Source organism: Cryptomeria japonica, chromosome 10 (genome assembly GCF_030272615.1).
Source record: "Cryptomeria japonica chromosome 10, Sugi_1.0, whole genome shotgun sequence".
NCBI lineage: Eukaryota > Viridiplantae > Streptophyta > Pinopsida > Cupressales > Cupressaceae > Cryptomeria > Cryptomeria japonica.
In genome coordinates this window covers 565,583,724-565,608,924 of record NC_081414.1, presented here as the reverse complement: position 1 = coordinate 565,608,924, position 25,201 = coordinate 565,583,724, and the positions used below count along the sequence as shown (strand labels likewise).

The 25,201-nt window shown below is 40.8% G+C and overlaps 1 protein-coding gene across 2 annotated transcripts in view; it reads left to right on the top strand.

Annotated features, from left to right (window-relative positions):
- LOC131060727 (phenylacetaldehyde reductase) overlaps positions 1-25,201 on the top strand; it is a 207,445-nt gene that overhangs the window by 19,733 nt on the left and 162,511 nt on the right. For both annotated transcript variants that reach the window (XM_057994077.2, XM_057994076.2), the window contains exons 2-3: positions 11,598-11,767; positions 15,408-15,599. In XM_057994077.2, coding sequence (XP_057850060.1) covers positions 11,598-11,767; positions 15,408-15,599 — 362 coding nt within the window. The remainder of the gene's footprint in view (positions 1-11,597; positions 11,768-15,407; positions 15,600-25,201) is intronic.

Below are 25,201 nucleotides of genomic sequence, written 5' to 3'. Positions count from 1 at the left end.
CACTCACTTATTTTGCATCGCTGTTCTCCCCACCTGGTACACAAGCGTGGGGGAATACTTGTCGACATCACGGTTTCTGAGGGAGATGCCAACACCCCAGCGGGGTCAAGGGGCAGCGCCCCTCACGAGGTTCTGGGGCAGCTTACAACCTTCAGAACCACACGAAACTTCATGGCACACACCGTTTTCATTATTTTTTGCAGGAACTTGTCTTTATTATTTTTGTGAAAATGAAGGGAAATTTGTAAGTGGCGAGCCAAAAAAAAAAAAAAGGAAATTTTACAAGTTGAAAAAATTTAAAAGAATGTTTTTTAAAGGGTTTTTTAAAGTGCCGAAGAATTAAAGGGGGACTTGTTCATAGTAAGTCCGTACGAAACTGAAAGACAGAGATCCGTATGGATTCCACAAGTAAAGGAAATACCGTACGGTCAATAAATAACACTCCACGGATCTCAGAAGAAAAATCTGTACGGAAATTAGAGTACGGGGAGGAGTGCCAACAAAGGAAAGAATCCGTACGTTTTATAGGCAGAGGCCCATACATATCAAGGAAAAGCGAATTCCGTATGGAATCTGGTACGACAGGGAGACAAACCTTTCGTACGGAAATAAAAAACAGTGAAGGGAAAAGTCTGCACGAAATTAAAGTGGCAAGGAGGAACAAAACTGTACGGAATTTTTTTTGGCGACCATGCCAAAGATTTCTGTATGGAAAATGGAGAACCGAAATTCCATACGGAATTTAGATGCAAAGTCCGTACGACCTTCGCCAGTAACCGGATTTGGCGTGATAAATTCCGTACGAACCAAGGGGTTGCCAGAGTCAAGAAAAAGTCCATACGGATTTAGGGGTGCCAATGGAAACAAATTTTCCAAGAAGTAAAATACTGGCCGTACGGACCACGGAAGTAGACTAAAAGTACCATTGAGACAAGGGGAATAAGAGATCGCAATCGGAAGAAAGAACATGTGAATGTGCCCAGGAGAGGAAAGATATAAGTTTGGAAAAAAAAAAAAATCATTTGATGGCGTTTAGCGCCAGGCAGTTGAAAAAATTGGATTGGAGGAGACTACAGGATTCAGAGAAGACAACCAGGAAACCGTCTACAGACTATCCTATGGATAAAGGGAAGGTTGTTATACCGGATACAGGCAAGAAAGAAAGGCAACCAAAAGTCACAGCGGACATAATCACTTTCGAGGGGTTGAACGATAATGTGTGTAGGCAATGGTGGTTGGAGGCGCAGTCCCCAGATGACATTTTGGTGAAAACATAGTTAGGAAAGGCACGGGTGCATTGGGCCATTCAAATGCCGATATTCGCCATTCGAGATTTTGAGCCTTGCCTGCGCATGATGATTAAATCGTATAATGATGAGTTGTGCACCTCCTCGTTCAAGTACCAGCACATAGACGTTACCGTGTCTTTTGCTCCGGATGACTTTGCTAGGGTTTTTGGCATTCCTGACGAAGGGAAGGTGGACAAGCATGCGATGAAGATGTCTGCCCAGAGGAAAAATCAGCTGCCACAACAAATATGTCGGGATAACCTGACCAAAGTAGAGTGGGACAAGATTACGGCACCCAAGGGGCGAGGACTGAAAAAATCTTACACAGTACCTGGTGCATGGCAGTGCTTGCTCAACTTGATGAAGAGCCGTCTCACAGGAGCCAGTAGGGCCTTCGACATAGCCGTGCTGATGATTGCATTGATGAGCGGGCTCCAGAATGGGACGGTGTACAACTGGACTACTGTGCTGTCAGACCGCATTCATGAGTTCCTCACACTAGAGCACAAGGCATTCTATATGTCCCACCACGCCATTGGGTTATTCCTAGACGCAGTCCATATATAGGTGCCGAAAGAAAGGCAAGGGTGGCAGTTGCGGGACAGCATTGACCCTACTGCGCCCTCCATTTTTTACTGGACTCATTTGGATACACACACAGGGGATGCACCATCCAGCAGGAAGCGGAAGCCCCAGATTCAGGTAGTCTCTGCTAGCGAGTCGGATTCGGCCACCGAGAGTAGTTCAAGGGCGGAGTCAGAGGAGACATCTTCTCGATGTTCGGGTGGTGATACCAGATTTCGCCTCTCACACATGGAGGTACCGTATCTAGAGTTGGGTACGGAAGAAGGCGCAGGTGGTACGGTTGCCCTCGGCCAGATACCGAAGGGGACGCGGGGACTGCCAGGAGGAAGAGTGGTCCAACCTATAGGTGTTCAGACAGGGAGGCTAGTATATGCACTTGCTGTGTTGACTATGAATGGGACCGTGACACCATTACCAGCAGCAGGAGTGACAGTGGGAGCCATATCAGCAATCCCTGTGCCGGGGTTTGGCCAGCTGCATCCTCGTCCCTCCCTCGGGTAGATTTCACAAGTCCCTAGCAGCAGTGTAGTTCAGCTGAGGGACACAGCCCTTATTCGGATAGAGCCAGTGGATGGAGGTGGAGAGATTAGGTTAGACAGGGGTGACGTTAAGGGAGATGATACAGACTCATGGTTGGAGCAATACTCAGCGCAACCGAAAGCCCTAGTAGGACCCCCGCCTGCCACACCTCACCGTCAGGAGGTGGTTGATTTAGAGGGCAGTGACTCTCCTCATGAGATGCGTGCTCAGGGGGAACCTACGGACCTACTCCAGCACATGGGTGGTGCGGAGGATACGGTGCCACAGGTAGACATTCCGATGCCTGGTTCTACAGAGAACCAGCCCACTGCCTTGACTCAGTTTTTGGCAGCAGTAGAGAGTGAGGCACGCAGACTTTTGGCCTTGATGGAGGAAGGGACCCTAGGGCAGCCAGCGTTGGAGGGTCTCCTGGCATTTGCTACCGGAGGAGTTGTTGAGGTGTTTCAGCGGTGCTTTGTTGATAGAGGATGGCCTCACTTGGATCTTCCTGTGATGTTGGAGGAGTGTGGCAACACCCTGGACAGACTGGAGAGAGTCAGGTGCAGAGCCTACTCAGGAGGATCGAGTAGGCCATACGGGATAGTCATTTGGCGCATCGTCGTGCTCAGCAGGAGGCAGATATCACTAGGGAGACACTGGAGATGGAGTTGGCTCAGCAGAGAGCCCAGACAGGGAGTATGGAGGAGGAGTTGGCTCGTGTCCGCGTCGAGTTAGCAGCAGCCTCAGCCGCACGGGTGGCAGATATGGCTTTGTTGGAGGCCAGTCTGTGTAGTACGAGGGCAGAGCTGGATAAGAAGCATATCGAGCTAATGGAGGCCATATTCAAAGTGCAACGGTCTTGGGAGCCCCATCTGGTGGCTGAGAGGGATCTTTGCCACCACATAGAGCAGGTGTTGCAGCTCCAGGAGCAGTTGGCCTCTTCCTCATCCATGGGACCATCAGGGACGCCATCTCTACCCCAATCCCAATAATTTGTTGTTTTGGGGTTTCAATTTTGCTTGTACATCATTCCCATTTCGGTTGTCTGTCATCCGGAGATGACGTTTCTTTTTGGGGGGGATGATGTTGTCGGGTAATTAAGCATTAAGGTAAATTGTGTTAGCGTCGGCAGTTAACCCGTCGGTTGTCAGCAGTTGGTACCGGGTAACTGACTAGACTCCTTTATATTGTATCTGTTCCCAGTCTTTGGACAGGCTATTGTAGTCGAACATATTGCTATCATTGTATGTACTGGCTTACCATGAATCAATAGAACACTTGTGAGTTCCATATATTCTGTGTACTTTTGTCATTTATGCAATGTCTTAACCTGACACTCTACGGGGAAAACAAATATTGAATCATCTTTTGATAATCCCCATTTTGAGTTGGATGATGGAGCAATATTTGATTTTAGTGTTATGGTTGGTGATAATCACAGGATTTGGGGTCTAGGTGAAATTTTCAGCTATGATGTATTGACATAGGATTGGAGTTGTCGAGAAGATTATAGAGTTGGAGCTGCTATCCACCTTTAAATCATCCTACATATAACTTTGGTTCCTCGCACATAGCTGGTTTGGCATGCAATTCTAGCTCAACATTGGAGTAATTTGCGGTTGAAGTTGAATGGTGGAAGCGTGTTAGCGGTAATATTGTACGAGAATAAAACAGTAGTTAATTAGGTAGTACTTTACTTTGTTAGTAATGTAACTGGGGATGGTAGTTACGGGTGCGACGGTTGCCCCTCGCACTCCCTCTATTCCTTTATATACCATGGAAGGTCACTTGTAAAGACACACATGATTATGAATGGAATAGTATCTCTTGTATTTGCTTGATCTTATCTGGTATCTATGGCATTATTGTCTTTCATTAAGCATTCTATTTGTATGTTCTAAACTGTTCACCCAGAGGGTAAACATTTGGTGTCGTTGCAGTGGCACGACGTGCTCACTGTGCGGTGGCACAGCATGTCCACCGTGCGGTGGAGCCCTTGTGCGCTCGCGTGGTGGCATGGCGTGCTCATTGTGCGGTGGCACGACGTGTCGACCGTGCGGTGGAGCCTGCGTGCTCCCGCATGGTGGCATGGTGTGCTCCCGTGCGGTGGAGCCACGTGCTCACCGTGCGATGGAGCCCGTGCTCCCACCATAGGGTGATTCATATTATACCTCGCAGAGCATTTAAAACAAAGGAAAAGTTCAAAGGGTAGCAGCTAGAGGAATGGTCCCACGAGGAAAATAGGCACGTGCAGAGGCTTGTTATTCTAACCCTATTTTTTAATATTTCAGAGGGCACAAAAGACAAAGGTAGAATTATTTAATGGACGCCAGTGGTGGAAACAATTGGTAAAAGCAGTTATGGCAGTTACCTGCTACAGTGTTGTCAACCTCTGGGAATAAGAAGGCTGTTCGGATTTTGCCTTCGGGTGTGAAGGTCAGGGGCGGCATGGCTGACAACAACAAGAGTAAAGGGAAAAAGGTGCAACCCAAAGTGCAGTAGCAGATGATAGCAAAGAATGATGTGACGATGGACACCATTACCTTCGAGGGTTTGACTGGAACAGATTGTAGAAAATGGTGGAACGAGACCCCACATGATGACCCTATGAAGACACAGCTACGACTTGCACAGGTATAGTGGGCTATCCACATGCCCATTTTTTGCATTAAGGACTTTGAGGTGGTGCTGCGAGCCATGATTGGTGCCTATGACCCACACAGGCGGCAGTCCGTATTTGACTAAGAGCACCAATAGATTACAGTATCCTTCGCCTCGACAAAATTTACAAGAGTTTTTGGTATTCCGGGGATGCAAGGAAAGAAAGTGGAGAAGGGGCAGAAAATCTACCCAGATTTAAAAGATAAACTTCTCAAGCTGATGTGTCGCGACGACCTCACACAAGCGGAACTTGATAGTCTCCAGCATGCAAGCAAAGGAAGAGGTTTGAAGAAGTCATTCTTGAGAGAGGGGATATGGCGGTGCCTTGTCGATGTATTGAAGAGCCGCCTGATGGGAGCGAGTAGGGCTTCAAATATTGCCATGGCACAGGTGGTGCTGGTGAATGGCATCCGTAATGGCGTAGTATATGACTAGGCATTAGTACTAGCAGATAGGATGGAGGAATTCATGACCCTCCAGCACATGACCTTCTACATCCCCTACCATGCGATTGGACTCTTCTTGGATGCGGTATGCCTTCGGGGCTCACCGGACGCACAACACTTGGCACTGTACACCCTGGGCAGCCCCCTATATTCTATTGTATTCACTTGGATATGATGGCACCGAGCGAAGACACACAATCAGGCAAGAAACGGAAGTGACGGGTGGTGGTGTTTGATGCGGAGACAGAGTCAGAGTCCGCATCTAGTGACCCGAGTGAGGAGGCAGAAGACTCCAGTGATACATCACAGGCCACCGGGGGTAGTTTTAGAATGGTGGGTAGAGGCGAACAACAGGCGGAGGAGATGGGGGCAACATCTTTTGAAGTAGCACAGACGGCCACACCTCCATCTCTCTCAGTTGTGCCAACAGTAGCCACACGACCCTCGGGTAAGTTACCCGAGCAGATGGTCTCAGTGAGTACCACTCCGCCTCTTTCTGGAGCAGCAGTATTGGCAGTGCCGGTTCCTGGTTTTGGGCAAGGCCGGACACCCATGATTATGGCCCCCCCACAGGCAGTCGCGACATTGGTAGCCTTACCAGAGCATCACGTGGTCGACGACAGGAGTCTCACGGCAACAGTGGAGGTTGGGGATAGTAGCGGGAAGGTGGATAGGGAGGCCATACGAGTAGAGCAACTTGGAGGGAGTGGTATGCCTTCCCAGATGAATATGCCTTCCTAGATGGACATGAGTGTGTGGCTGAGTTGGTACAAAATGATGCCATTAGCACCAGTTGGAGTAGCAGTCCTCTCCCCACATCGTGAGCCGAGCCCGCACGAGATTGTGGACCTGGTCGGAGACAACATGGATTGTGCAGAGTGACCACTCACCCATTCGTGAGTTGGTGCTAAGTCCCAGACAGGAGGAGGTGTTGATCTCGAGCCCCCCGCATGATGAGCCACCATTCTAGAGTCCTCACAGAGATGGTGTCCTAGCATCTCCAAGAGTGGAGGGCAATAGGGAATTGGAGCAGTTCCTTATGGATATGGCTGTGGAAGCCCGACGGATGGTAGCGTCTGTGAGGTCTCACGGAGATGCTCAGACAAATGCGGAGTTGGAGCAGCTACTCGAGTTTATGAGGGGAAGGTGCACAACACACTTTGTGCAGTGTTTTGAGTCTGGTGGATGGCTTGCTACGGAAACCTTACAGATGTTGGAGGATTGGGGCCTCCACGAGCAAGTTGGCGAGACTAGTAGACAGTCCTTGTTGCGGAGGATAGAGAAGGTTTTTTGAGAGACCTACTATGAGTTGCGAAGGACGCAGTATATTGTTGAGTGTACCGAGACTCAGCGCCAGGAGATTGTGTTGGCACGAGATGAGTTGGCTGCTCGACTCCAACAGATGGAGGAGTCGCACAGAGAGCAATTGGCTCGGGAGAAGGCCTCATGGGATGCAGAGCGTGCTACCTTGGACTCAGTGTTAGCCGAGGAGAGGTCGGCGAAGGGTGCCTTGGAGGTAGAGTTGGTGGAAGCCCGCGAGGACAGGGCTATGTTGGAGAGTCTCCTGGGGAGTGCCTTGGAGATGGTAGAGCAGAAAGATAAAGAGGTCTTGGAGGTGGCAATGATGGTGAAAATAGTGATGGAGCGCCAGATGGTTGCGGAGCGGGACCTCAAGCTGCGGACTCAGCAGGTCTATGAGTTACGGGTTCTCTTGACAGTCGCATCCCGTGCATCGGCACCCTCTTCATCAGGGACACCCTCTGCACCCCCTTAGTTTTTGATTTTGGAATCTGTTGTGGCAATGTATTCCCCATTTTGCTTGTAAGTCGTCCAGAGACGACCTTATTTTTTGGGGAGGATGATGTTAATGGTAATATTGTACGAGAATAAAATAGTAGTTAATTAGGTAGTACTTTACTTTGTTAGTAATGTAACTGAGGGATGTGTTGACGTGTCTAAAATCGTTGAACTTGCGACTTCATCCGGCCAACACAGAATAGAATTGTACTCGCTGAGTATCCTATCCTCTCTTGAGATAAGGAAATCCCTAATGCTGTTTTTGTTTGATCAAAGGGGACGACCTCAAGGTTTTGATTGTCAGGTCTTGACTACGAGATTACTCAGTGGTCGATGTGATTTGCTGGGAGCACAAGGGGACTTATGATTTGCAACAAGCTGGTCTGCTGTGATTCTCGAATTACGTAATAAAGAGCAAAAGGGAAGGGTTAGGAGATCTGAAACTAACAACACGGGTATGCGGGTAGACGGATTCAACATAACCAATTCTTGCTTGGCCAGAATAGCTCACAACCTTGCAGGAACGGTGCAATCTTCAAAGGGACTTGGAAGATTTTCAGACTGGAGACGCATGGCTAAGCACCCAATTCTGGCGCAGCTCAGATGGACACCTGCAATTGAACTAAGCACAATTAAAGGCTCAGGTTAACCATACAAAAGGATACACAATCAATATATCCTCAATGGTATGAGCCTGAATCTATCAAATACCTGCACACCCAAAACAAAAAGATCTATCTAAAATGCTGAGAGAAACCATGCAAACAGGATGAAAACAAGACAATAAACACCAAATCAATGTTTAGATATTGATTTCAGCTGCCTATTACAACAATTTCTGCAGCATCTCTATGCTATTGCTTAAAATCTAACCTATTCTAACTCTAAAATCTAACTCTCTCAACAAAGTCTAACTATCCAACAATCTCTAACTATCTAACCATCTAACCCCTTTACAAAAGAAAGGCCTCTGCCTTTTATAGTTTTTACAATTTTGAATCAGAGGCCAGGATGGACTGCATCCAAGGGTCCTGATCTGCCTTCCAGAAACTAGCAGCCTTAACCCATGCCCATTAAATTCTCACTCATCCACTCAACCACAATTTCAACTACCTGCCACTATTTGGCTTCAATTTGAGTCTATTCGGTAGTTGGACATAACTGTCCACAACTGACTTGTTTCCCCTTTCTTTCAAAATATCTGAGTGGGACCTACAAGTAGTTTTACAATAAAACAATTTCAGCTTTTTAGAAATTGAATTCCTGGAATTAAATCCAGCTGTGTGCTTTTTCTCGAGAAGGCATAAACTTGCAACATTCAGAGTGTTCTTTGGTCTTTGGTCTCGGTGGTGGACTTCATCTTTGTTCAGTGGCATGGTTCCCAATGTTTGGTTGCTCTCGCACTCCTGCAACGCGTTCCCACATCTTTTTTCTTTTCCAGTCTTCAACGCCTGGCCTTGATTGCGATCCTTCTTTGATTTGCGTTTCAGGTCTTTCTCCTGGTTCTCTAATGACGTCCTGCGACCTGCAAACGATCAATTTCATTTCAATAAATCAATTTGAAAAATTAATTAATTTAATTTAACAAATATTAAAATTTAACGCATGGAGGGTCATTTGAAAATTTCCCAAGTTTTAATGCTTTTACTCCTTCCACGAATTTAGTTGTTCCTGGCAATTTTGGGCAAGAGGGGCGTTCAAAAAGTTTTAAAAACTGACATTTTCACTCCTTAATGGTGAATCTCGGGATTTTGGGCACTTTTGCAAACTTTGGGATTTTGGAGTGTTTTGCCAACTTTCACTTTTTCAAATTTTCACTTAAAGGCCCAAATTCGGCCCTTTGGGCACTTTTGTCAACTTTTACTTTTCAAATTTTGGCTAAAAGGTCCGAATTTGGCCATTTGGGGCATTTTTGCCAACTTTTCACTTTTCAGATTTTCACTTAAAGGCCCAAATTCGGCCCTTTGGGCACTTTTTGCAAATTTTCACTTAAAGGCCCAAATTCGGCCCTTTGGGCACTTTTTGCAAACTTTTCACTTTTTAAATTTTCACTTAAAGGCCCAAATTCAGCCCTTTGGGCACTTTTTGCAAACTTTTACTTTTTAAAATTTTCACTTAAAGGCCCAAATTCGGCCCTTTGGGCACTTTTTGCAAACTTTTCACTTTTTAAATTTTGGCCCCAGGGTCCGAAATTAGATGACTTAAGTGAATTTCGGACCTTTGGGGGTCTTTTGCAAATTTAAAGGCATTTTCGAACCTTTTGCTAGTTTTGTTAACTTTTGAATTTTTTTGAGAATTTGACCCCAAGGTCCGAAATTCAGCCCGCTGGGCAGTTTTGGCAACTTTTTAACCTTTTTAAAATTTTGGCCTTTGGGTCCGAAATTCGGCCCATAAGGCAATTTTGGTGACTTAAGTGAAATTTCGGACCTAGGACTAGTTTTCGCCAGTTTCGCAATTTCGGACCTTTGGCCCATTTTGGGAATTTAACGAATTTTGAAATTTCTCTCAATTTGGCCTGAAAGTCCGAAATTCGCCCTTAGAGCGACTTTGGCGATTTTAACTTTCTCCTCGAGAAGCGCAAGCTTGGGCACTTGGGCGAGTTTGTCAACATTGGCACTTTGCATTCTTTATCTCCTTTGTATCCCTTGGCGAAAATCGGCATTTCAACGTCATTGCAGGCTTTAACTCTTTCTTCACATTTAGGCGATTTTGCGAGATTGGGGAGTTTTAAGTTCACAATATGGCCCTAGAGGCCGAATTTGGTTTTAGTGGCACTTGACCCTTCATATCCCCTTCCTCTTCCGCAAAGACAGAAAGGCACAAACTGGGGGGTCCCTATCCAAGACGGGGATGGGTGTGCAATTCACACAACAGGATGGTTGTTACGAGTGCGACGGTTGCCCCTCGCACTCCCTCGGTTCCTTTATATACCATGGAAGGTCACTTGTAAAGACACACATGATTATGAATGGAATAGTATCTCTTGTATTTGCTGATCTTATCTGGTATCTATGGCATTATTGTTTTTCGTTAAGCATTCCATATGTATGTTCTAAACTGTTCACCTAGAGGGTAAACATTTGGCTCATTGCAGAAGTCCTCTCAATCATTTCACGCTTACATCTCCTATGTATTTAGGAGTATTTCATTATGACAGCTGCTGTCCCAGCACTACTACACTGATTTTGGCGACATCAGTTAGTGAGCAGATTGATTTTCAGTACTTGTAGGTTTTATGGCAACAGGGTGTGGGAGATTTTTCTGATATGGTGTACTCATTTTAATGTCCACATTGGTGAGTTATGGTTACTAAAGCCATTTCTTGTTGCTGGTCTATATATCTTTAGATGATGCATTGATGATTGTAGGTGGTTGTGTGAGTTGGTATGCTCAAGTCCCGCCCTTTTGACACTTGGAGATTAAGTGTCATGTAATGTCCCCATTTTTGAAATTTACCCTCAAAAAAACTTGCAACACAAAAACAAAACCTTGTTCTGCCCAGGTTTGCGGAGGGTCTTTCCAAGAACCCTTATGTTTGCCCAGGTTTACTGCAGAGTGTGCCTGAATGAACCCCAATATGCTTGGGAGAACCTTGTATGAATCCATAGGGGAACTGTAATGGAATCTGGACCACATTTGAACTAGACCTGGATCCAGACATTAATATGATCAAATCAGTAACATAGCTAATAATAACTTGTGGGTAATTAGAAATTGTGATTTCTCAGTCTTCCATACTGTTCTTAATTAATTTGCTATCAAAACTGGGATGTTAAGGCCCATTGTTGCAACTCTTAATACAAGCCTGAATTGACCTTAATCATAGCCATAAAAAGGTGGCACTTTATATTGATACAAAATAGCTAGAGTTGCTATAGTTTCTCTTTTCATTCAACAAGTTCAGATGCTCTAGAAATTACGATAGTGCAGTATCATCCCCTTGCATAACATTCTAATTCTTAGGACATGCTGGGCATGGCCTAAGAAGCTTATATATGCTATCTTTTGGGGAAAAAAAATTGGGGGCTTATGAGCCCTGGTCATACTGATATCATGTAGTATATACCTTCAAACAGAAGTAGAAAAATTGAACACCATTTGCAAACAAAAAATTAAGTATGTTGTATAAGTTTCTTGAGACCAATTCTGGCTACTTGGATTTTGAAATGAAAGGTTTTGGTTATCAGTTTCTTCAGTTTTAATACACAGTTGGACTTTTTTTCATCCCCAAATACAGTTGATTGACTAAACTTGATGATTTTAATGAGTTTTTTTTCTTGATTCATTCACTGTGATTCAGGGAATCCTGACAAGACAAAGCACTTATCTGAACTAGAAGGAGCCAATGAAAGGCTTCATCTGGTGAAAGCAGATTTACTTGACATGGGATCCTTTGAAGCAGCTATAGATTCCTGTGAAGGTGTTTTTCACACTGCATCTCCTTTTTACTTTGATGTCAAAGATCCCCAGGTATAGTTTTTTTCTACCTTTCTTCATATTCCATGCATATAATTTGTAAGTATAAATGCTGACATTTATTAAGTGAATAATAGATCCATTTACCAGGGCTTAGCTGTACCCAAATTTTAAATTTTTATGTAGATTCAGGTACATTTGAGGACTTTTTTTTCTTAAAACCTTCCTTGTAAAGTAAAGGTAACTACATGAAGAAATTTAACAAACTTGTTCAGAAAAGTTGAACAACTTAGCAAAGAAGTGCGATGTATGGCTACTGATACAGTTATCTCTAAATGTCTTGAAAATTTCGTTTGTGGAAAGTTGATTGTTATGTAAAATAAAGGACAAAGAGAACAATACAGTAACTGCAAAGAATAGATTTCCTCATTGTGCAAACAAGAATAGATTGTATCTCTGATTGATATCGAACACAAACAGTTACAATATACTTCACATATCCTAATCATTTGGTGATACCAAAAAAAATTAAAGTCCAGGACACTAAAAATTTATTTCAAGTTTGTACTTGCAAATTTCCATAATCTTTGTGAACAAATACAAGACGAATAAAAAAACTAGCAAGACTTTAGAAGTTCCATGAGGAAGTTTTACAGTACTTGAGCATAAAAAAATGACATCAATACATTAGAGAGGCTGAATAAGATCTATGGATCTGTAAAAGGATACCTTGCAACGTGTGACTTGGTGCTTCTGAGTCACATCCAAACTTTTTGGCTCTTCTACCTGTGCTGTGATTTCTTCAACACATTTATCTTGCAAGCATTTTTTCTAACTTATTGGCCAAAAGGAAATGGTGGTGGTTATATATGGCTGATTATATATATATATATTATGCTTCATCATATATATCCTGGAAATGTCTTTCTCATCTTCTTTAGCACAACAGTATACATTGCCAATTTCTTCAATGTTCCATGGTGCTGAATGGGTGGTTTGTCCTTAACTTGCTAATATCAACAATTTGTAATTGGCAACATTGAACAAATTCTATTTTGATGCCTTATGCTTGTTTCAATTTCTACACACTATATTTGGCATGAAATAACAATAATAATTGTCTTTTCCTATTTTTATGAAAATCACAATGTTTTTTTTGATAGATTAGTAAGCATTCTATAGGGGCCTATGCCCATGGTTAAACCAAAAATATACCAAGGACAAAAAATGGTTAGTACTGGCCTAGTACCAAACCTTAACATGCATACAAAGCCCAAAGGGAGCAAGAAGCTCCATAGATTTAACAAAACATATACATATTAGTTATTAGGATGTCACTCACAAAAAAGACATCTAGAATTCATAGATCAGCAATAGGCAGGGGTCTTTTTAGCTCGTGTCACACCCCAATCACCAACCCCAACCACCAACACTAAATCTAAGTCTTCAACACCCCGAGTGATCCCTTTACCATCTACCACTACCAGCACATTTCCTTTAGGTTTGGACACTTGAATTCCTTTACAATCGTTGAAGTACAAAAACTTAATACCTAGGGTTATCTTTTTTCACTTATCTGCATGAGCAAACATCCCTGTCCTCTAGTGTAGGTAGGGTGAACAAACATGCAATAGCTAGCTTACTCTAATTTTGTGGGACAACAAGGTGCTTACAACATTTTCAAAATTCACACAAAAATCACAAACCCCTTGAAGCTCGTTACACACTACTAGAAGCTTCTTGATGTACACGCTCAAATATCCCATTGTTGCAAATTGTTGTGCCTTTGTTCCACTCTCCTCCTTAATATCTTTGTCCACTACTACAGTCAAAGAGGAGGCTTCATTTGTAGGCAAAGCACATAAACCACCCACTCTTGAACCTCTTTTTCTGGCACTTTCTTGTCTAGTTTTTGGAGAAAATGCCCAAGATTGAAGCCCTAAGCATGCCTTGTGCCTCCAATATGCTCTTCACAAGATTAAGGGTTTCAACAACATGGTAATGGAAAATATTCCACATGTTCTTGTCAAAAACCAATCCCTTGTAATTGGTACTTGACAATTTGCTTGGAGTCTTACAACAAGCCATCCTAACAGAATAGCATGTGGAGAAAATATATCACTGCTCAACTAACACCAACCAAACTAATGCCTAGTGACATCTTTGTGTGCAACAAAAATCACTTTTCCACTTTCAGTAGAACATAATGTTCTATGGGATAGTTATAATCATTATTAATATATTCAATACAGCTGCCACCATATTTTTATTTTTATTATTTATTATTGTTTTTTCATCTTTTTTTTAGAAAAAAGTTAGAATATTACAATTGAACCCAAAACTGAAGAACAAAAGACAATTAACTTTGACTTAAAATCAAAAGCCAAAACTTGGGGAGGAAATTTATTATCTAAAAGAAGCCCAAACTTTCCCAAGCGTCTTTTCTTTCACCAATCAAAGGTGTAAAACCTCAGATACCGGTTCTCCCCTATTTTGGCTGGGTCCTGGTCCTGGTCCGTGCCCGGTCCTGGTCCTGGTCCGGTTCGCTCTGGGTCCCACCCAGGTCCTGCCCAGGCGGCTGGGTTCCCTGTGGGTCCTGCCATGCAGAACCCATAGGGAACCCAGCCGCCTGGGCAGGACCCGGGTGGGACCCAGAGCGAACCCAGGAGGACCCGGGTGAACCCAAGCCCATGGGTTCCCAAAAACGGGGCCCACGGGTTAGCAAGCATTTAAAAACAATAAAAAAACAATATTTTTAATGATTTATGGATTTATGATTTATTGATTTATGATTTATCTGTTATCATCTATGTATCATTGTATGGGAAAGTTACATTGTATGTTTGATGTTTCATATTTGTATGTTTGAACTGTGAACATATATAATTTTGATGTTTGAAGTTTGAACATATATATATATATATTAAAAAAAATTAAAATATATATATATATGTACGGACGAACCCGTACCCGTACCCAAAATTTTATTTTTTTTGCCGAATCCGCGAACCCGTACCCGAATCCGAACCCGAATCCGATCCGGAACCGGTAACTTAGTGTAAAACTAAGTGTTTGTTGCCTTCTGATTTAGAATTACATGTTAATATTTAGCTAAATGACTGTCTATCCATGATTACTTTCGACAATCTGAAGGAATTCTGATTTTTCATTTTCTAGCTATTGCGGATAAACATAATATAAAAAAGCAATATTTTGAAAAGCAGTGTTCAAAAACTAAAAGTGACTTGGAATGTGGGAAAAATGAACTGGTTCAGTTAACAGCTTGAACTTCGAATGGTTATGAACTTATGATTGCTTGGGCTTGCCAGTCACAGACATGGTTAACCAATTCAATCTGTAGTCTAGTATGCATTTTATAATCCTTGTACAATAGAAGTTTTTTTGTATACTCTCGAAAGAAGTTGAGCTATTTAAAAAAATAATTTATTCTGTTCCTTTTACATGCCCTTGTATTTTAATCGTTGCACATTTACTTCAGTTGGACTGTCTTCCTTGACCTTTCTTGATGAACCTCATCTCATGTTAATTTTTTTCTTTTTCTTTCATATTTTGTGTGCTAATTCCTTTTTCCATCTTTCTTTTTTATTTTAAATAAATTTTCTGTGTATGTGGAGTTTTTGTTTCTAATTTTGATTGTATATTTTACTTCTGTAACAAATTTATGGTACTGCAGGCTGAATTGCTTGAGCCAGCAGTTACAGGTGTGATAAATGTTCTCGAAGCATGTGCCAAAACACCGTCTGTGAAAAGGGTAGTAATAACATCCTCTATAGCGGCAGTGGCATATAATGTGAGGACTCGAGGTCCAGATGTGGTAGTTGATGAGACGTGGTTCAGTGATCCAGAATATTTAAGGGAACAACAGGTCCTTTTCATTAACCATTGATCGTTTTCTTTATTTTGTTGTATAATAGCTCTGTGGGTGTTGTTTCTTCATTATTGTGTGATAATTTCCTGAGAAAATGCTATTTCATAGGTAAAGAATATGCATGCTGCTTTTGTATGGGGGGGTTTATTTAGGTGATTATAATTTATGCAAGACCAAAAAGTAATGTGTTAAATTAGAAGTTCAGTTCATTTCCTACAAAGCCAAGAAGGGGAAGTGTATTTGTGTAGACTCGGGAAAATTTGATAAAGTAGGAATACATTTTCATAGGATATCATAAGTGGAAAAGATTATAGTCACAGGTTGAGGAATAGTGGTGCTGTTGGTTTATATACTGCTGTTAAAAACATATGTATATCTTACAGATGTGAGGCATCTTCTCACAGTAGACCCATAATCAAAATATGCATCAACCTTGGTGTAGTTTACGTCTCATCTTTTATTCACCATTATAACAACTATGTTATTGTACATTATACACACACTAACAAAAATTTTCTGTATAAAATTACTGTGCAATGTTTATCTATTAATCACTATATGCATGTTAAAGTTAATGCCGAACTCGATAACCCTAAAAAAGAGTAAGTAATATATTTTCAAATTTCTCTTTGAGCAAAACTCAAATGGTCAGTGTGACATGACATTTATGAGTCAACCATTTCTGCAGTGGGAACTGGTAGGTCTTGTAGTTTTATGCATTCATCATATCAATCCTGGGCTCTAGTTCAAGGACTACAGTTCTATGTCCTTTCTGTTCAATTTTACTTGATACGTAAGCATAAGTACAGCCTCTTTTAATTCCTTTCTTGGCATCAAAATAAACATAATTGACAAGATAATAATGGATTCTGTTGAAATATTACACTTAAAATTGGGGACATGTTGAAAATTATGTTGAAACAGAAATAATACTGATGGGAAGAGTGAAGAGAACTTGTTTGTAGCCTTAAAGGTTACTGATATAATTCAGAAGGGTTTCCTATCTAGATTCAAGTGCAACAAAGCATATAACATGTGAAAAAAGCTTTTTTTCTTGTTACATTGGATGATAGAAGATCTTACAGTGCTAAAAAATAATAAGCTTCAGCTCTAAGCATTGTACCTTGTGGGACCATCTCGGTTTTGGCTCATGAAGTGTGCTTTTTGTTAGTTAGGAAGGCAAAGTAACTTTAAATTACATATCTCATTTGCATATATGTTCAGGATGGGAAATTCACTATATGAACTTTAAGTAGACTCACATTCACAAGGGTGAATGTAATTATATAAAAACATCTCTAGGCTGTAAGAATATTATGTTTTGGAGAAGAAGCTCTTTGGAATCCGCACCTCCATAGGAAAGTATTTTATTCTATTTTATGTAGTATTCATCTATTTTTAGTTCTGTTATTTAAGTTCTGATTTTTTTTCCAGTATCCACAGTTTCAGTTTAACTTTGAGAGTTATAGAGTTCTGTTCTTCTGAGGCGTCAGATTTAGTTTCTCCATCAAGCAATTTCACATTTCTAATAGATTTAGATATCGGTTAGTTTCAGCTTTCAAAAATTTGTTCATACTCATAGCGTTGTCTATTTATTTCTAGCAGTTTCATTTTCAGTATCAGCAATGGTATCAAAGCCACTTTCTTGGCTTTGTGGGACAACACCAAGTCCAACAACGGATGATGTCTTCTCTATCTATCAAATAGATGGTAATTTGAGGTCGGAAATTGCATTGTCATTAGAGAAATCCATTACAAATCTCATTGCAATAAATGAAAGAGATCCTGCATTAGACGAATCAAGTTGTTTGTTTATTGGCTGTGCAAAAAGGAAGAGTATACAAGACTTCAAGACTTGTAGAAAGAGTTTGAATGCTATGAACTAAAACCCTTTTGCTGGAAAACTTGGAAGGTAGTGTAATTAAAAAAAAAATTAGAATAATCTGCAATGTCCTTCAAATGAGAGCCCACATTTTTTGTTTTTTGTGCTATCTGAGATTTACAGAACAAGACATGTGATTAGCTTTCACATCTTAACCTCGTCCCTAAGGAATCCAAGGAATTCAAAATTGCTTCCATAAAATGATATTTCAAATTTTCAACATCCATACTGTTGATGTGTTTTTTAGCACCTTGAAGCACAATAAAATACGGAGTATCCTACCCTCTCTTGAACAAGGAACTCTTGAAAGCTATGCTTTGTGATCAATCAAGATGACCCCAATGTTTACAATGCGAATGATCGACTTTCATGTTTTGGATAGACTCGGGTTATGAATGTGATAATGCTGGTTCATACAAAGGGACTTACACAGTTGTTCTAGGATCTCAATCAATTCTTTCTCTCAAAATGACTTATGATTTTGCAATGAGGTTCTTCTAACTAAATCTATGAATGCTCTTTAAAATAAAATGCAAAAAGATTGGGTTTAAGAATCTAATCCATCTCTATCTATGCTAACATTGCACGAACTATCAGTGACTTAGTGAAACCAAATCAAACTTTGCTTCACCATTAGGAACAATTACGCAAATATGATGCAATCTTGTAAGGAAACATGTATGGTTTTCAAATCTCCCACGCACATTAACACCAAATACAATGTGAATCAATGAGTGTAAAGTAATTGAAGTTAAGCTTTAATAGAGTTTAGGCTAACCATGCACTGCAACTTGCAATCAACAAATCACAAATGGTATGAACATGTAGGTTTCACCATAAATCAACAATAATGCCTTCCATTCAACTAAGTACTTGATGCAAAATAACTCTTAATCTAACTTGAGAAATAGGACCATGCTAACACCCAAAATAACACATGCTCACCAAGCTTCAATGAGTTTGTATTTAATTTGGCAATATCTCAACAACAATTTCACATAAGTCTCTTTCCACAAATGAAATGGAAAGTCTTATATAGAGCTCTTATTACAATTGAAGGGTCAAGGTTGATTTGAAATCAATGGCCTTGATAATTCAAAACAACCCTAATTAGGGTTAGTTACAACTAACTACCTAATCACCAAACTTTCATTAAATGACAGCCAATGGAAAATAAATACCTTCCTTGGCACAAAATGTGAGGAGTAAGAACAAATAGAAAAATTCTATGTCACCTAAGATGTAATGTCCCCATTTTTGGAGAAGAATCGATTAATTAATTTAATTAGTTAAGTTGTCCAAATAATAATTATTTTTCATGGATAGCTTAATTAATTATTTTAATTAATAATATTAAGTTAATTATTTATAGTCCAAGGGGTTGAGCTTAACTGGTTAAAACACTGGGTTCTCATTGTGGAGACCCAAGTTCAAATCCCAATAGGGACATCTAAAGTGAAATTCTAAGCTGTGACTCTTGGCCTTCCATAGGATGGGGAAGGTCTTGGGGTCAATCTAATTAAACATAATAATAATAATAATAATTCAAAGATATGTAATGGGGATGGGGCCCCCTACTGTGGCCCCATTGGTTCATAGCTCCAGTCAAAAGCTGTTCAGGCCTCGGCCAATTACCTATAAAAAAAAACAAAAAAAAAAGTTAATTATTTATAAAGTTATCAAATAAATTAAAAAATAAAAGATGACTTTATATTTAATTAATTTAATAAAGTGACTAATTAAAAAATATATCATAAAGTCACTTCTAGAAGCTTCTGGATGTTGGGGTGAAAAAGTATTAAAGGGGATCAAGTTGAGCCTCAAGGCAGCTTTGGATTGGATTTGATATTGAATGGGTTTTGTAGAACCGAGAGGTGTCTGCAAACTGTCTTTGGGAGCGAAAACTCCCATAGATAGCATAATTGAGGGAGTGAGAGACCTTCCAAGGGGTTGCAGTTGAGAGTGGGAGACAAATCAGTCTTCAATATTGAGCTTATTGAGATACTACATTGTCATGGTGGTAGGGATTCATGAAGTTTTCAGACTTATCCTATTGGAGTCCTAAATCCATCGATTTCTATTGAAGGAGGAAGCTGATTTTATTGAAGATCTTTTGGAAGTGTTATTTGGGCGAATGCTGATAGAATTTAAGATCCAAGACAAAATCATATTTTCTGCCCTTATACCCACGCCTTGGTTCATGCCTCACCATTATGGCCACAAATCATCCTCAAGAAGGCAGCGATAGCATTGGTGGAGGGAGGCGATGCTTTTGGAGAGATTTGGAAGCGAGATTAGGTGAGAGTTGAATCAATTTGCAGGTCAGTTTTAGATCGGGCTTCTCCATCCAAAACCCACGATTTTGTTTCTACTTCACCATTGAAGCATCTTACCAATGCAAAGAGGACAGCACTGGTATTGGGAGTCAAGGGTGATTCTTTAGAATCCTTTTGGAGGAGTATTTCGAGAAGGAATCAGTGACAACCAGGTCTGAAGACAAAAATTGAATCAGACCTCCATTCCCATCAGATTTTCTCAAAACTCTCCTTCTTGGTATCGAATATCAACACAAAAGGTGGCGCTATACTTAAAGGGTGAAGGCGAACATTTTAAGAGGAGAAATTGAAGGTTAGCAGCTGTTCAACAATTATTATCAGATCATGTATGTTGCAGCAAGGGCGATTTTTGGATAAGGAAAATTGGGCAGTTTGAAGGCTTCAATCTATATGATATTGCTTGCTTCTTCAACTTTCCAACAAGGCGATTTACATCAGGTGCATTTGACATCAATCTATGTACTATTTTTACATAGTTATAATAACCATGGCTGCCAATGTCCTCAGAAAATTCTGAGTCATAAGTACGTTGAGTTTTGGTTATTGTATTGTCATTGTAAGGATCCATTGAACATCATTTTGAATAAAAAGGGAGAAAAAGTTTTCTTTTCTATTACATGAATTATCTGAGGTTACTTGCCAACTGTTTGTCATAATGTCAGCTGCCTGTAATTGCATAATTATGTGTCTAGTTGGGTGAAGAACACTATAAATCTGTTGTATATGCATTCTTGGCTTTCATATTTTCATTTGAAGTCATTTGTAGTTGTTCATTTATGATAAATATGTGATGGTTCACCTCTACACTGTAATATCTCGAATATTTTTTTTTTTTTAAAGTGCAATAAGGATTACAAACAAACACATAACCCGTTAAGGTTAGACAATATAATCTCAATACTACTGAAAACAACCCTTCCACTTTCTAATCACCAAGAGCCCAATGTGGGAAGGTGAGAGCATATGGTGATAAGGGGTTTGTTAGCTCACTGATCTGCTGGAAATTATAAAGCAAGTACAATACTGGGCAGCAAGCCAGCCCCTTCCACTTTTCAGCGGGATGAAGAACAAGAACTTGGCGGTAAATCAGCCAAGGGAACAAAAGCATAACCAGAACCAAATCACTCTACCGCTTATGCAACGGGAGGACTTATGCATAAAAACTATCACTCGATCGCATATTTCAGCGGGAGGACAATAACACTCCACCACTTATTCAGTGGGAGGACAGAAGTACAAAGAAATTACAAACAATAAGGCGGCCCTGTAAATGTATTTCAATTTTCAATTCAAAGAGCAAGTTATATTCAATGTAATTTTTCTTTTCAAGTATATGTTATTTCACAATATAATAAATCTGATTTCTTTTCTTTGTTGCAGGTGGAGAGAGAGCATTAATATTTTCTATGTACTCTCCACAACATTTTATCGGTGTATATATATCATGGAGGGGACCTATCAAGTGGTACCTTGGTCGATCATGTCCTTTGGACATGACCGACCAAGATACCCCTTGGTCGTGTCCCTCCATAACCGATTGCTAATTGGTGCCATAACATATGCAAATGAACCGATATCATTTCGGTTGTCAATATACAACATAACAAGGCCGATGGTAATCGGTGGCAATGTTTGATAAAACCCAATCAATATTAATCGGTGGCAATGTTTGGTTTAAACCCAATTAATATATACGGTGGCAATTAAAATGGTTTAAGCCCAATAACTTAAGTCAGTTGGTTAGCAATTCATTTAACCTGATAACATTAGTTAGTCGGTGGTAATGCATTAAGCCCGATAACCATTTAATTCATCAAGCCCGATCATTATGTAAACTCGGTGGCTATTAAAATGGTAATCCGATAATGAATTGGGGGGTTAGAACAAAACCCGATCATTATCGGTTTATCAGTTTAATAGTTTGCACTTAATTTAATCATTAGTTTGCATGAGTAACATAATTTATAGATGCTGTAACAGAATAAGGAGAGCAATTATAACATAAATATCAGATAAAGGAATAATCAGTGAGATCTGAAATTATCTATCGATGAGATACATGATTGAATGGGAGACTTCATTTATCTCCCATTCAATCATATATCTTACCGAAGCTATTATGTATCAATACTCCCTCTTAGCTTGGGAAGATGAATAACAGACAAAGTGTCTAGCATCACATTTCTCTTGATGACCAGTATTCCTTATATAGTTTATAATCTCATTCTCCAAGGGTTCATATCACCTAAACACATGACATGAAGTATCATCAAAACATATGATACAAGTAACCATATCACCTAAGCACGTGACATGGAGTATCACCTAAACAGGTTATCCATTGTGACAACCAGAGCTGCATAAAACTTTCAGTAAATTTGGTGTTCCATGACAAATCCAAGCACATTGAGATTCCATACCATTATGTGTGAGATATGGTAGACAGGAATGTGATTCAATTGGAATATATTTGTACAGGAGATCAGACAGCAGATATTCTTACCAAACCACTTTCCAAAGTGAAGGTTGAACACTTCAAAAAAGGTTTGGGTATGATAGAAAGGTAATTTTCTTTGTAATTTGTACTTACATATCAATAAGATATTTAATGTGTAAACTTCTTTGTTGTGTTAGGACTTTTATGGGTTCAACCCAAAGAAACGGGACTCACCCAGACTCACCTGAACTCGGCGAGTCCGAGTCCGAGTCATGCTCGGTGAGTCCCTAGGACTTGGACTCGGACTCGTCCGAGTCTGGCGAGTAAACTCGCCAAACTCGCCAAGTTGGCGAGTTTAGCTCAAACTCGCCAAACTCGGCGAGTCCCGAGCCCCAGACTTGGCTGGCGTTAAGCCAAATAAAAAACCAAAAATAAAATTATTTTGCAAGGTTTTTTCAATTCCATTTTTTTTTGTTAATTATCTCCTATCCCTAAAAGTGACCTTCATTTCATTCACTTGCAAAAAAAGGAGTAAATTGAGTTGGGAAGAAAAACAAGGGTGCATAGAAGAAAATCTAGCAAGGAGGAAGCTCAAGTTTTCTTCAATTTGTCACATTGGAGTGTTATCGGGAAAAAGTGTATAGTTAGTAATGTTAATTATCAATAGTTAGTTAGCCGACGGGTAGGTAGTTGGAGTCGCGACGGTTGGGTCGCATCCCTTCGACAGTCATATATTGTACCACCTCCGGGTGTTGAGACATGTAATGTTAGCCGTGTCAGATGTAATGTTGACGACGGATATAATATGAACATCCTTTGACATTAATGGCAAGCTTATTCTGGTACTTCTCTTGTATTTACATTGTGCATTACTGTTCAGTTTCTGTATTCTTCCTATTTACCCAGTGAGGTAAACATTTGGTGCCGTTGCCGACACGAACTCGAAACAAGAGACACAGAGACATGGATGGCGCACAGACACAATGGGCCTACCCGTTGGTGAGGTGAATCCGGAGGTCGACGATGCCCAAACAGAACTCTATATAGGAGAAGACACTGCGACGAGAGAATTTTCGATTCTACTCCAAGTAGCCATTCAGACCCACGTGCGACGAGAGGCGGCGGAGGCAGGAGTCCCACCAAGTGCCGTGTGGACAGCGTTGGAAGTGAGTCCGGAGGTAAATCGGTTGATGAACCATCTCCCTCGACTGCTAGCACAAGCATCGTTGGCACAACAAGCTCGCCTGGAGGAGATTGCCCGGGAGGAGCGACGCCAAGAAATTTTGCAACAGTACGAGGAACGGGAAGCAGAACGAGATGGCGCCAGGGGCATTTGAACCGTGAGCCATATGGGACGGAATAAAGAACACTTATTGTAATAATTATGTCATATTGTTGACATAAAATTGTCTTCCACATTATGAATGAATAAAAGTGTTCTACTTTTTATGTCATTAAAGCGGTCTGGGAATTAATGCCCAATACACTGAATAAAGACAAAAATAAACAACAATATATAGATGAACGTGCAGTAGCCCAACGTGCCTTGATACTTGAACAGCAAGCGGAAAGGCGGCAGAGGTATAAGCGAAGAGAGGAGGAACGCTCCGAAGGGGACGGTGAGGCCAGAGGCCACCCACGGAGTCGGGAGGAGTTACTTGCGGAAACCCGCCGCAGGATAGAGTGTACCCAAACTCAGTTGAGGGAGTTGAGGGACTTGCCACACACACCAGAGGCTAGCAAAACTCCAAGGAGTGGGGAGGAGGCAGTAGAGGGAGAAGACACCGGGGTTGTGTTGACGTGTATTTTGTACACCATCATACACAGAATAAAATACCTAAGGGTATCTTATCCTCTCTTGAATAAAGTCGCTAACTGCTGAAGATTCGCATGAAGGATCAGTTAGGATGACTTCAAGGTTCCTTTTGGTAGGGTCTCTACATGTGGATAAGCTCTTCGTGGTACGATGTGATTTGCTGGAATCACAAGGGGACTTACATTGAACTTCCGATCTGCTTTGTTGGAACACAGGCTCTGACTAACTTAGATTTGAAAAAATGAAAAAGGAAGGGCGAAGAGAGGATCTAATCCTAATACTAAGAATGTAGGAGCAATGATTTGATTTTTGATGAAACTCTAACTAGATCTTGTTTTGACATCAATGGAACATCTACACAAGGCTAGTGCGATCTTCTAGGGAAGCTTTATGATGTTCAAATCATCACCGCAGGCATAGATACCATCCAAGTTGATGCATATCAATGAAGAGGCAACAATTTGAAATTGAGCTTAAGCTGAACGATTCCAGTTGACTACACAAGGCAAGTCTGCAATCAACAAACTGCTAGTAGTATGGATATACGAATTCCACCATTAATCAATCACATTTTCTCCATTCATCTAATCATCTACCATCTAGAATTGAAGACTCAACAAGAAACCATGCAAATTGCAAGAAAACGACATATTTCACCATTACTTCAATGAAAATGGAATTTGTTTACAATCAATGGCAACAATTTCTTGCCTTGTCCTCCTATTCTACTCTAATTGCTTCCAACTATTCTCTAACTATTCTAACTATTTACAACTCTCTCTAATTGCTCATTATTAGCCTTTACAAATGAAATGCCTGGGCTTATATAGTGCCCACAATACAATTTGATGGCTTAGATCAATTCAAGATCAATGGCCAAGATTTTACAATGAAAACCCTAATTAGGGTTTGTTACAACCATTACATAACATTTAATGTTTGACCAATGATAAAATTGTATTGCTTGGACACATGTCCTCTCTAGAAAAATCGACCAATGGATCGCCGGGGTAGGTACATCGGAGTTTGTGCCACCTTCCATAAGTTAAATACATTGAATCTGGACATGCTGAGATGGACTCCACTGATTGGAGAGATGATGATTAGGACGCCACCTCACTTGACACT